This window comes from Elephantulus edwardii, unplaced genomic scaffold (genome assembly GCF_000299155.1).
Source record: "Elephantulus edwardii isolate Elephantulus edwardi_28Jun2011 unplaced genomic scaffold, EleEdw1.0 scaffold00226, whole genome shotgun sequence".
Lineage (NCBI taxonomy): Eukaryota > Metazoa > Chordata > Mammalia > Macroscelidea > Macroscelididae > Elephantulus > Elephantulus edwardii.
Genome location: NW_006399976.1, coordinates 2,770,346 through 2,782,847, shown reverse-complemented (window position 1 = coordinate 2,782,847; position 12,502 = coordinate 2,770,346). Strand labels below are relative to the sequence as shown.

The 12,502-nt window shown below is 40.7% G+C and overlaps 1 protein-coding gene across 1 annotated transcript in view; it reads left to right on the top strand.

Annotated features, from left to right (window-relative positions):
• Window positions 1–12,502, top strand: part of LOC102850660 (leukotriene-B(4) omega-hydroxylase 1-like) — a 37,536-nt gene that overhangs the window by 7,509 nt on the left and 17,525 nt on the right. Inside the window, exons 2-6 of the mRNA XM_006898297.1 lie at window positions 460–604; window positions 1,715–1,768; window positions 1,864–1,991; window positions 7,139–7,260; window positions 8,164–8,434. Of these exons, the coding sequence (XP_006898359.1) occupies window positions 460–604; window positions 1,715–1,768; window positions 1,864–1,991; window positions 7,139–7,260; window positions 8,164–8,434 (720 nt within the window). The remainder of the gene's footprint in view (window positions 1–459; window positions 605–1,714; window positions 1,769–1,863; window positions 1,992–7,138; window positions 7,261–8,163; window positions 8,435–12,502) is intronic.

The following is a 12,502-nucleotide window of genomic DNA, read 5'->3' as shown; positions in this document are numbered from 1 at the left end:
GGAGGGGAAGACCCTCTATGAGGTGGATTGATTCCGTGAGGATTGATTCAGTGACTGGGGTAATTGGGCTGGGGTAATTGAGATGGGTGTGTCAGAGACAGTGCGATTGGCCACGATAGAGGAGAGTTTAGGGCTGTTGTACATAGGTTAGCTATGAGTCACAAGCAACTCAATAGCACATAACAACGACAACAAATAAGAAAGAAGCTTTATTAAGGGGGCTCGCAGGTGGGATTCCTTGGTCTAGAAAGAGGCAGACAGACCAGAGGAAAACCACAAAGAATGTGATTTCTGATGAACTTTTCCCCCACAGAACTGAACTGGAAGTGGGATATTTCTCCTTCAGGACAGAATCTTTGTAAATAGTCACAATAGGGCTATGTCACCTATGGAATCCAAGAAAGAGCAGACTCTTTCTGGCTCTTTCTAGAAAACTGATGACATCTGTTTTTTTTGTAGATCCTACCCACGGAGCAGGGCTTGAAGAAAGTGACTCAGCTTGTGGCCACCTACCCTCAGAGTTTTAAGATCTGGTTCGGACCCATCCATCCCATTCTCAGTCTGTGCCACCCTGATGTCATCCGGCCCGTTGTCAATGCCTCAGGTAACCAGGAGGAGCTTGTGGTGGTGGATGGCATTGCAGCATCTGAAGCTACTGCCTTTTTGTTCTCTAGTCTCTTGTTCTCCACAGGGCTTCAGCCTTTCTTTTAATCTTCTTTCTTTTTCTTTTGTGCCTCTGCCGGTACTTAACTCACTCCCTTCTAGAGTTCTAAATTCAGCACCGATTCCAGAGGGAACCCCTACTCATGAGGAGAAAGATGTGAGGACAGAAAGACTCTTAATTCATGTGGCCAAGACTGGGGCTATATGGAGAGACAAGTTGGTGCAGCTTAAATCAGAAGGAAAGTTTGTGCTGGGGCAGGCAGGATGTAAAACTTCCAGAGGAGAGGTTGATGGAACTCAGTGTGAACCAATGAGTAGGACATTTTTCAAGCAGGAATAGGATGGTAGAGTGGGTACTAGCATCTTACAAGTCTTTTTTTCCAGAACCACCCCCTGTACATTCACCCCTGATGGTGAGGGGGTCCTGGACAAATATTTCAGTAATGTTTGCCTTTGATGTGTCAGTATCTTCTACTGTATTCTGAAAATTGTCCATCTAAAGTTAGTAATTCCTCCCCTGCTTCAGGCCCCCAGATGTCTCCCCACCTCATCTCTGCTCCCTTCTTTCACTCTATACCTTTTGCATCCTTGCTAAGAGAATGAGATCTCAGCTCAGTCACTAACCTGTCTGATGACTCTGGGCACGTCTCAGACTTCTTCAGTTGGTGAAGTGACTTTCATATGTGAGTAGTGAAAACTGAACCTTGTGTAGCCCAAGCAAAGAAAGGAAATCTATTGGCTGAAAAGTCCAGGAAGAGTAGTCTTCAGGCAGGGCTGGATCCAGATCTCTAATAATTCCTCCAAGTATCTATCTTCTCCTCTTGATTATAAATTCAGTTTTACCTTCAAGGCAGCTTTTTCCTCACATTGTATGAATGATCCAAGAAGTTCTGATTTCCCTTACCTCCTCTGTTCTTCCTCTGCGCTTGACTTCATCCCTGCTATGCTGGACTTTGAAAAGGGTGACGATCTCTGGCTGGGAGCTCACATCCCAACTGTAGGTCATACCTTATTCTTATCTATGGCCTCTCATGGCATTCAATCATGTCAGCTGCCATTGCCCCCAAGGATATGGTCTTCTACAGCTTTCTGAAACCCTGGCTGGGTAAGTAACCACAGATGAACGAACGGATTGGGGACCATCCTGGGGTTCAGAGGAAGATGTCACCCTTGTTCACTGTCCACGGATGCCTCTACTAGGAGATGGACTCCTGCTGAGTGAAGGTGAGAAGTGGACCCACCACCGCCACCTGCTGACACCTGCTTTCCACTTCAATATTTTGAAGCCATATGTGAAGATCTTCAATGAGAGTGTGAACACCATGCATGTGAGTCCTGTGAGTCAAGACCCTGATGGAGCCTTCTAGGGTAGCACTATATAGAGAGTTGGTTGGAGTTCTGGTTCTGCACGGTTACACTCTTCTTCTCTCAGGCTCAGTTACCTCATCTCTAAATTATCAATAATTACACACAAAGTGAAGTGTGTTTATGATGACACAATGGAATAATACCCGTGGCATATAGACAGTATGCAGATGGTTGATGTTCTAGGAAACATTAGAATCTTAAGACAGTGTTAATAGTGAAAATTGCATGGTAGACTTACTGAGTAATGAACCACTTTGAAACGCATTGGCTTAAAATAATTAGCACCTGCAATTCTCATGAGTTTACTACCCAGTGAGGCATGCTTCTAGTCTTCATTGGGGTTCTCTGGTGCATCTGCGCATGTGGATCACGTAGGAGCTCTGCTGGTTCAACCTGAGCTCTTTTACATGTTAGAGCCTCAGGTGACTGGAAGGATGGCCAGCTGAGACAACTGTCTTTCTCTGTGCAGTTCCTTGTGTTCTAACTATCAGTTCAAGCATGTTTACTGGTGAAAGTATGGTTTTTAAGAGAGTGAAGGTAAAATATGCAATGATTTTTAACGTCTATGGGAAGTATGAGAAGTGTGGCATCAGGATTGGTGGAAGTTCCATCAACAATCTGCTTTATGCAGATGACACAACCCTGCTTGCTGAAACTGAGGAGGACCTGAAGCGCTTGCTTCAGAGGGTCAAGGACTCAGCCTTCAATATGGGTTGAGGCTCAATCTCAAGAAGACAAAGATTCTCACCACTGGGCCAATTGACAGCATCAGGATGGATGGTGAAGAGATTGAGATTGTTCATAGCTTTAGTTTTCTTGGCTCCACAGTCAACACTCTCAGCACCAGCAGCCAGGAAATTAAAAGGCATATTGCCATGGGAAAGTCTGCTGTTAGGGACTTCTCTAAAGTACTGAAGAGCAGCGGTGTCTCTCTGGAGACAAAGGTGCATCTGATACAGGCCATGGTCTTTGCAATCACTTGCTATGTGTCAGAGACTTGGACAATGACCAAAGAGGATAGAAGGAGAATTGATGCTTTTGAGTTGTGGTGCTTTAGAAAAATATTGAATATACCACGGACTGCTAGAAGAACAAATAAGTTTATCCTAGAGAGAGTGAGACCAAGCTGCTTCTTGGAGTCAAGGATTTTGAAGATTCATTTGACATACTTTGTATATGTTGCAAGGCAGGATCAGTCCTTGGAGAGGTATGTCATGCTTGGGAGAGTGATGGGAGAGCACAAGAAAGGAAGAGCCTCAATGAGATGGAGTGATTCAGTGACTAGGGTAATTGGGGTAGGTGTATCAGAGACAATATGATTGGCACAGGATAGAGCAGCATTAGAGCTGTTGTATATAGGGTCCCTATGAGTCGCAGGAGACTTGATTGCACACAGCAGCAACAACAACACTCACCCCCTAATTGATTTATTTTTGCTGTTATTTTGTATTTATGTTAGTTTGCTCACAAAGTTCATATACATTGTGTTTTGTACTGTTCTTCATATTCATATTGTACTTCATGCAATCACTGCCATGCATTATGTTTTATAAAATCAGTCACCATTGTACTTCATGCAATCACTGCCATGCATTATGTTTTATAAAATCAGTCACCATTGGACTTTACCCATTATTACCCAATCTTTTCAGGTCCCTGCTAGATCCTTCCTGTTTCCCTCTCCCCTTCTTCCCTCTAATGAACTGTGCCACCCTGTGGTTTCTCGTCTACCTGTCCTCACCCCTCTGTTCCCACTCCTTACCTCCTTATATCCTCATATATGTCTTAGTAGCTATTCTTCTATTTTTACAATAATGGTCTTATGCAGTATATATCCTTTTGAGACTGAGTTAGTTCACTAAGCAAAATGCTCTCAAATCTCTCCCACGTTATGTAGTATTTTTCAAAATCATTACTCCTGAGTGCTGCATAGTATTCCATTGTGTAGATGTATCACAATTTCTCTATCCATTCAGTTGTGTTTGGACATTTGAGTTGTTTCCATGATCTTGCGATGGTGAATAAAGCTGCTAAGAACATTGGTGTACAGATCTCTGTGTCTCAGTTCTAATTTCCTTGGGGTATATTCCTAATAGTGGAATAGCTAGGTCATACAGAGTGTCTATGTCCAACTTTTTTAGGAAATGCCTACACTGTCTTCCAGAGTGATTGTATCATTTTACAACCCGCCAACATGAGAGTTCTTATCTTTCCACATCCTCTCCAACATTTATTGCTTGCTGCCCTGCTAAACTTTACCACTATCCCTGGGGTGAGATGGTATCTCATTGTGGTTTTGATTTGCATCTGTCTTATTGCCAGTAATTTTGAGCATTTCTTTATGTGTCTGTTGACTATCTGGATGTCTTCTTCCATGAAAAGTCTTTCTATGTCTGTTGCTCATTTTCTAATTGGATTATCAGTCTTTTACTTCTGGAGGTCCAGGAGTATTCTGTAAACTTTTGTTAGAGATTTTTGACTGAGCTGGTATTGCCAAATGTTTGTTCTCAGTCAGTAAGTTTTGTTTTCACACTATTGAGAAAGGTTATTAATGAACACAGAGATTCAGTCTTTAGAAGACCCCATTCATCAGTTTTATCCTCTTCAGATTATGCATTTATTGCTGTATTTGGCAGTCTATTTATACCTTAGATTAGGCCTTCTAAGTTTGATGCCAGTTTGTCTCTTATGAACTTTATGGTTTGGGGCTTTACTCCTAGGTCTCGGATTCACCTATAGTTTATTTTTGTGTATGGTGTGAGATGTGGATTCTGTTTCAGCTTTCTGCAGTTAGCAGGCCAGTTTTGCTAGCACTATTTGTTGTCATTTCCCAATTTGATAAGTTTTATTTCCTTGTAGAATATCAGTTGACGATAGATAGATGGGTTCATTTCTGAGTTCTCAATTCTGTTCCATTGGTCTATGTTCCTGTCATTACACCAGTACCATACTATTTTGGTTATTAACACTTTGTAGTAGCTTTTGAGGTCAGGGAGTGCTATGCCTCCCACTTCATTTTTGTTTTTCAGAAGTGCTTTGCTTATGTGGGGTCTCTCTTCTCTCCAAATAAACTTGACACTTTCCTTTTCAATTTATCTGAAAAATCAATTTGGTATCTGTATTGAGGGATATCATGCTTGGGAGGGTGGAGGGATGGCGCAGGAGAGGAAGGCCCTCTATGAGGTGGATTGATTCAGTGACTGGGATAGTTGGGATGGGAGTGTCAGAGACAGTGCGATTGGCACAGGACAGAGCGGAGTTTAGGGCTGTTATGAGTCGCAAGCGACTCGATGGCACATAACAACAACAAACATTGATATTGTGTTGAACATGTAGATTTCTTTTGTAGGATTGTCACTTTCACAATATTGAGCCTTCCTATCCATTCACTGGACACATTTCTCCATTTCTTTAGGGCTTTTATTGTGTACTGCAGAAATGTTCTGTAGTTTTCTTTGTACAAATCTTTTATGTTTCTAGTTAAGTTCACGCCCAATTGTAAATGGTAATGCTTTCTTGCTTTCCTTCCCTGAGTTCTCTTTTAGGGATCACACTGATTTTTGGAAATTAATCTTGTATCCTGACACTCTGATAAATTGGCCTACAAGCTCTAACAGTTTTTGTTGTTGTTGTTGAGTCCTCAGGGGCTTTCTGTGTACACTATCATATCATCTGCTTATAGCGACAGTTTAACCACCTCTTTGCCCATCTGGATGCCTTTTATTTCCTTCTCTTGAAATCTATGTAGAATAAAGATACTAATGATAACAGTGATACAAGATAGCATGATTGAGGACTCAAAATGTTTCAGACACTATGAGCCCTATCATGATATATACTAACAAATTCAGTCCTTAAAATTTTATGAGTTAGGGAAAGGAGAGAGCGAGAGAGCAAGAGAGAGAGCGAGAGGAGAGAGAGAGGAGGGAGGGAGAGAATAAGGAAGGGAGAGGGAGAGGGAGAAGGAGAGAGAGAGAGAGAGAGACTATTTTTTCACCACTACAGGTGATTATTGACACAGTGCCTTCAACAATGGATTCAAACATTAAAATGATTGTGAAAATGACCCAGGATTGAACAATGCTTGTTCTGTTGTATATAAGATTGTTTGTAGTTGAATGAACTTAATAATGCCTGACGATAGTAACAGCACAATGACTCAAAAAGATTAGGCATCTTGTATACGCTCACTCATCTGGTAAGTGGGCGAGTCAGTGATGCAGCTGGCATTCTGGTCTGTTTTCTATGGCACTGAGGAAAGGTATCTTAGTTGTTGAGAACATTCCATAATTGGGACATGATTGAGGAGTGTAAAGACTTGATAAGAGAACATAGAACACAAGAGACAGAGCTGAGACTTGAATCTAGGTCTCCTGACTCCCAGCAATAGGGTTTTTGTATCTTTGAAGAATTGATGCCTTTGAGTTGTGGTGTCAAAGAAGAATATGAATATACCATGGATTGTGAAAAGAATTAAGAGATATGTCTTGGGGGGTAAATGCAGTCATAGTGTTCCTAGGAATTAAGGGTAATGAAGCTTTGTTTCACATATTTTGGGCTTGTTGCTAGGAGAAGCTATTTGTTTGAAAGGTGGATGTCAAAGAAGGAGAGGTAGATTCTCAATCAGATGGATTGACACAATTAGTGAAGCAATCATCGCAAGTGTGTCAAAAATTATGTCTAACACAGACAGGATAGGATAGGGTGAAGGTCTGTTGTTTGTGGGGTCACTATGAATCATACTCAGTTCCATAGTACCTAACAATAACAACAACGACAACTTCCACTATTAAGGGTATTCTACTTTAAGGATGAGTGGTTGAGTGGAAAGAAAGGAGGTCAGGCCAAGTGGACAGCCTGAAGTCCAGTCAGCTCAGAAGAAACATTTTCAGTGACCCTGAGATGACAATAATTTTCACTGGCACAATGAATGCATGCTTGATGGCATTCATTATCTGACAGCAAGTTGAGAAGAGTCATGCATGTAGGATCACTGAACCAGGACTTAATAGGAATGGCATTGTCTGGGTAGCTTGCATTTAAATGTGGAGCTGATTTTGATGTCGGCAGCCCCAGAGGATGCCCTTTGTGCTCTTTTTCTCAACAGGCCAAGTGGCAGCACCTGGTGTCTGACGGCAGAGGGCATCTGGACATGTTTGAACACATTAGCCTAATGACCCTGGAGAGTTTGCAGAAATGTGTCTTCAGCTTGGACAGCCACTGCCAGGAGTGAGTCTTATGCCTGGATCAGAGAACTCGAATCATTAGTAAAGGGAGTAGTTTGTTAGGGAAAACCTGAAGAGGCTTTCAGGAGGAGGTGGGACAGAGGTGAGCCATTAAAGAACAAGAAATGGGAGAGATATAATGTCCCTTGAGGTTAGCTGAAATTGTTGACTGAAAGTTTCTTTTTAAAAGAGTCTTTTTAACAGAACATGAGTAAGGGGCGGTGAGAAGACACCATGGAAATTAGGTCAGAGTGATGAGCAGGTTCTAGATCTCATGGTTATGAAAAGCTTGGGTAAAGAGGTATGATTTTTACCTTTATCTCCACGGAGTCACTGAAGATGTTTTAGCAAATGAAGATATGGTCAGAGTTGAGCTTTACAAATCTCCACTCTGTTGTTGTGTGTCATTGAGTCAGAATTGACCCATCACTGACTTAACAATGGATTTTTAGAGTTAATAAATCACATGAGAGGAGAGGGCTCATCATTCTCTTATAAACAAGCTTCTTATCGCTAAGTCACCAGAGGTCCCTAATCTAACTTACGTAAGACCGTGTGTTGTATAGTCATTGGCTGGTATTGACATTGAGTAGAAGGAGACCTAGCAGACAACTGAGTCAATGGGCCATTTGGGCAAGGATAAAGTGTTAGCTGTGTGGACAATTTGGGAAAGAGTAAGGTAGGTAAGCATAAAACATGTGATACTTAAGTTCTTCAGGTTCCTGGGCTCCCAGAAAGGAGAATATGCAGAGAGAAGAAATTATGAAAAGTCATACCACACTTGTCTAGGGCCAATGCCTCCAGAATGTTGTTGCCTGGTGGGGGACAGTGATGGTTTCTGGGTGGCAGTTACGCCATGAGCTTTAAGTAAGGAAGTTGCCTCATTCCTTCTCATGTCATCCCACAGGAAGCCCAGTGAATTTATTGCTGCCATCTTGGAGCTCAGTGCCCTTATATCAAAGAGGCTCCAGCAGATCCTCATGCACTGGGACTTCCTGTACTACCTCACTGCTGATGGGCAGCGCTTCCTCGAAGCCTGCCGCCTGGTGCATAACTTCACAGATGCTGCCATCCAGGAGCGGCGCTGCACCCTCTCAGAACAGGGTGTTGATGACTTCCTCCAGGCCAAGGCCAAGGCCAAGACTTTGGATTTCATTGATGTACTTCTGCTGAGCAAGGTGAGTGTGCCAAGCCAGCAAGACGTCAATTTCAAAGTCAGATCAGAAAGCGTGAATGTAATCCAGAGGATACTGGGGAACCACAGGAAGTGCATGAGAAAGGAAGGGCCATGCCTGAGAAATTTTGGAGATGATATTACTGAATGCAACCAACAAGCACTGCTAAATTTGCAACTGTGAAATGCCTGAGATTTTACTCTCCTTGTTGTATATATCATTGAGTTGGAACTGACTCAGAGCTGACCCTCCAGCAGGTTTTCAGGTCAGTAAACTGCATGGGAGAAGATTGCCCGTCTTTCTACCATACAGTAGCTGGTGGATTCAAACCATGTGACTTTTAGAAGCTAACAAATTAGGCAGCCACAACATGTCTATGTTTATTTGACATATGTGTTTGTTCTTAGTGTTGCACCCGCTATTATTCACATGTGTATTAAAATATTATCCGTTCTCTTGTATTATCCATTACTCATATGCATATTAAACTGTTATCCATTCATGTGCTATCTTCACATTTGTTGGTGTACTTGTATCTATTGTTGTGGGGTTCATCTTTCCCTACTGTACTGGATAATGTTCTGTTGTGACCACAGTGTTTTCACTGACTGATTGTCAGAATTTAATCATCGGGCCTTTTTTCTTTATCTGTGTCAGTCTGGAAGCTCTGCTGAAACTTTTCAATCCTGTGTGACTCTGTTGGGATTTGAAATACTCTTGGTATGGCTTCCAATATCATAACAACACGACAAACTGACAGATAAGTGTGTAGACGCTGTTGAGTTGATTCCCAGGCATAGAAAACCTACGCAGTATTGAACAAAATATTATTCAGTCCTATATTGTCCTTACACCTGCTGTTGTGCTCGAGCCTGCTGTTGCAACTACTGTGTCAATCTATCCTGTCGAGAATCTTTTTCTGTTTTGCTGATCTTCTACTTTAACAAGCACCATGTCCTTCTTCAGAGATGGCTTCTAGTGATAACTTGATTAAAGTGTGTGAGCTGAAATCTCTCTGTCCTTTCTTTTAAGGCACATTCTGGCTTCACTTTTCCCAGGACATATTTGTTCCTTGCACAATGGTGTACTGAGTATTCAACAACAGTACAGTTGACGTGAATCAATTCTCCAATCTCCCCTATTCACTGTAGAGGTTATGGGAAAGATCACGGCTTAGGTCACATACTACCTTGTCCTCAAAGTGACATCCTTGCTTGTAAGCACTTTAAAGTGGTTCCTTGAAGCAAATTTTCCCTGTGCGATAGTCCATTTCTCGACTGCTGTTTCAATAGGTGTTTATTGTGGATCTATGTAAACTTAGTTGCCTGACAACTCCAATCTTCATTCTGTTTATCATGATGCTGCTTACTTAACCACTCGTGGAGATTTTTGTTTTAGTTACCTTGATTTGCAACGTGGTTGCTGTGAATCTGAACACTATGACACTGATGAGTCAAATGTGAGAATGGTTACCCATGGTGGACAGTGTCGGTGAAGGTCCCTGATTAAAACAAGCTTGGAAGCAGGAGCGGCATCCAGTTTCATAATAGCTTGCCCCTGGAAACCCTATGAAAGTGGAGAAAGGACAAAAGTTATACAGGAAGTGTCCAGGACTTTCGTTCATAGGGTCGCTATGAGTCGCCTGAGACTCGAGGGCAATTAACAACAACTGAAGACTGGGGTTTCCCCCCCTTTATAATATCTTCCTTTTATTTTCTTCTCATTTTTAAAAAAAATAAGTTTAATGAAAGTTTACAGAGACTTAGGATTTCCAGTCATTCATTGTTGTACTTTTCTCCCTGCCCACCCGCCCCCCCCAATCCACTCTTCTTCTCCAAAAGAAAACTCTTTCATTGATATGCAATCCCTCTCCCCAAGTCCACTCCACTATGGAGCCTTCATTCTGGCCTCCACTCATGACAATAATACTCAATCATATATCCCTTTTAAACAGTTCTCTCACTCATCTGTTTCAATACAATATACATCATTCTTCCCTTCCTTTTCTGTCTTCCCTCAACCCCGATGTCAGTCCTGTTTTACAACAGTGGCCCTATGCAATATTTGTCCTTTTGTGACTGAGATATTTCACTCAGCAAAATGTCCTCCAGGGTCATGCATTTTGCATATTTCATGAGTTCCTTGTTTTTCAATGCTGCATGTATTCCATTGTGTAAATATACCACAGCTTCTCTATCCATTCGTTTGTTGATGGACACTTGGGTTGTTTCCAGCTCTTTGCTATTGCAAACAAAGCTGCAATAAACATGGGTGTGCATATATCTGCTTGGGTAACAGTTATGGTTTCTTTAGGGTAAATTCCCAGTAGTGAAACTGCTGGGTCAAATGGTATTTCTATTTGCAACTTTTTGAGAAAGTGCCATACAGCCTTCCATAGTGGTTGCATCATTTTACACTCCCACCAGCAGTGAATAAGGGTTCCAGTTTCTCCACAACCTCACCAGTATTTGTTGTTTGCTGTTCTGTTAAATTTTGCTATTTTTACTGGGGTGAGATGGTATCTCATAGTTGTTTTTGAAGACTAGTTTTTTAGCTTCATCAATACATGTTTCAAACCTTCATTTGCAGTAATCAATGTTGTATTATCTGTATATTCCTAAACCTCTAGTCATGATGATAAATTCTTCTTCTTAAAATTAAGCTTCTTGAATTATTTGCCCAGCATACTGATTGAATAAGTGTGGTGAAAAGATAGAACCCCGACGTTCCCCTTTCCTGATATTATACCTTACAGTATTCCCTTATTCAGCAGTCCCCTTCAAGACAGCTTCTAGGTTTCAATACAGGTCGATATGAGAACAATTAAATGTACTGGTATTTCCATTCTTCTCAATGTTACTAATCATTTGTTATAATTCACATAGATGAATATCTTTGCATGGTCAATGAAACACAGGTACATATCTTTCTAGTATTCTTTACTTTCAACCAAGGTCCATTTAACATTAGGAATTATATCCCTCATTTCATATCTTTTTCTGAATATAGCTTGAATTTCTGGCTATATATATACTGCTCCAAATGCTTTTAGATTATCTCGAGCAAGATTTTACATGTGTGTTTGTAAGAGAGAGATAGAGAGCTGTTAATAATATCTGTAGATTTCTTTCTATCACCAACGATGTAGTTTCCAACTACTTAGCCTTCTTTATCTTCACCTTTTGCATTCCAGTCAGTCGTAATTGTCAGTGCATCTTGATTTCATTTTTGGTCAATTTCGAACTGCAAAAGTTGGTTGTTGTTTTTGTCATGTGTAATCATGTAGAAACTGACTTATAGCTGACCCCTCCTTCTGTAGGCTTTTAGAGGCTTTAAATCATACAGGAGGAGATTGCCCATCTTCTGCAGAGGAGCTGGTAGATTTGAATCTCTTGCCTTTGGGTTGACTGTACAACTCCTTATCCACTAGGCCACCAGAGCACAAGTTGGTAGACATCTTTCATTTCTTCCATCTTTAGCTTTAGTTATTGGTGAACAAATTTGAAGAATAGTGTATTATCAAGTCTTCCTTGTATGTGTATGGATACTGTCTTATCACTGATAGCATTATATTCAGAAAAGATCTTGAAATATTAATAAATTTTCTCTTTGATTTATTGTCCCCATCATAAAAACAGTATGATTGTCTGATTGAAAATGGACAATATCAGAGCTTTCAGCTCACTAATACCTAGTGTATTATGTGTTCTCTTTAATTTTTATATTTTTCAAGTTTTCTAGGCTCATGCATCCTATATTTCACTTCTTGATTACCAGTAGAATTTTGCAGTTTTCTTTTCATTTTGAGTTTTACTATATCAGTAATATATATCAGTAATAAAGTTTATTCCACCTCTATCAGTAAGACAGACTCTATTTTGAGGTATTGAATATTAAGGATTAAAGATCAGACAAACTGTGGGATATAATAAAATATATTCATGAAGATTGTTACAGAGACAGAAGAGAAAGAAAAGATAAAAATGAATATCAGAAAAAGACTCTGAATATTGTACTAAAATATAGAGAAGCCAAAACAAAGGGAAGAAATTAGGAAATTAAAGAGTTTAA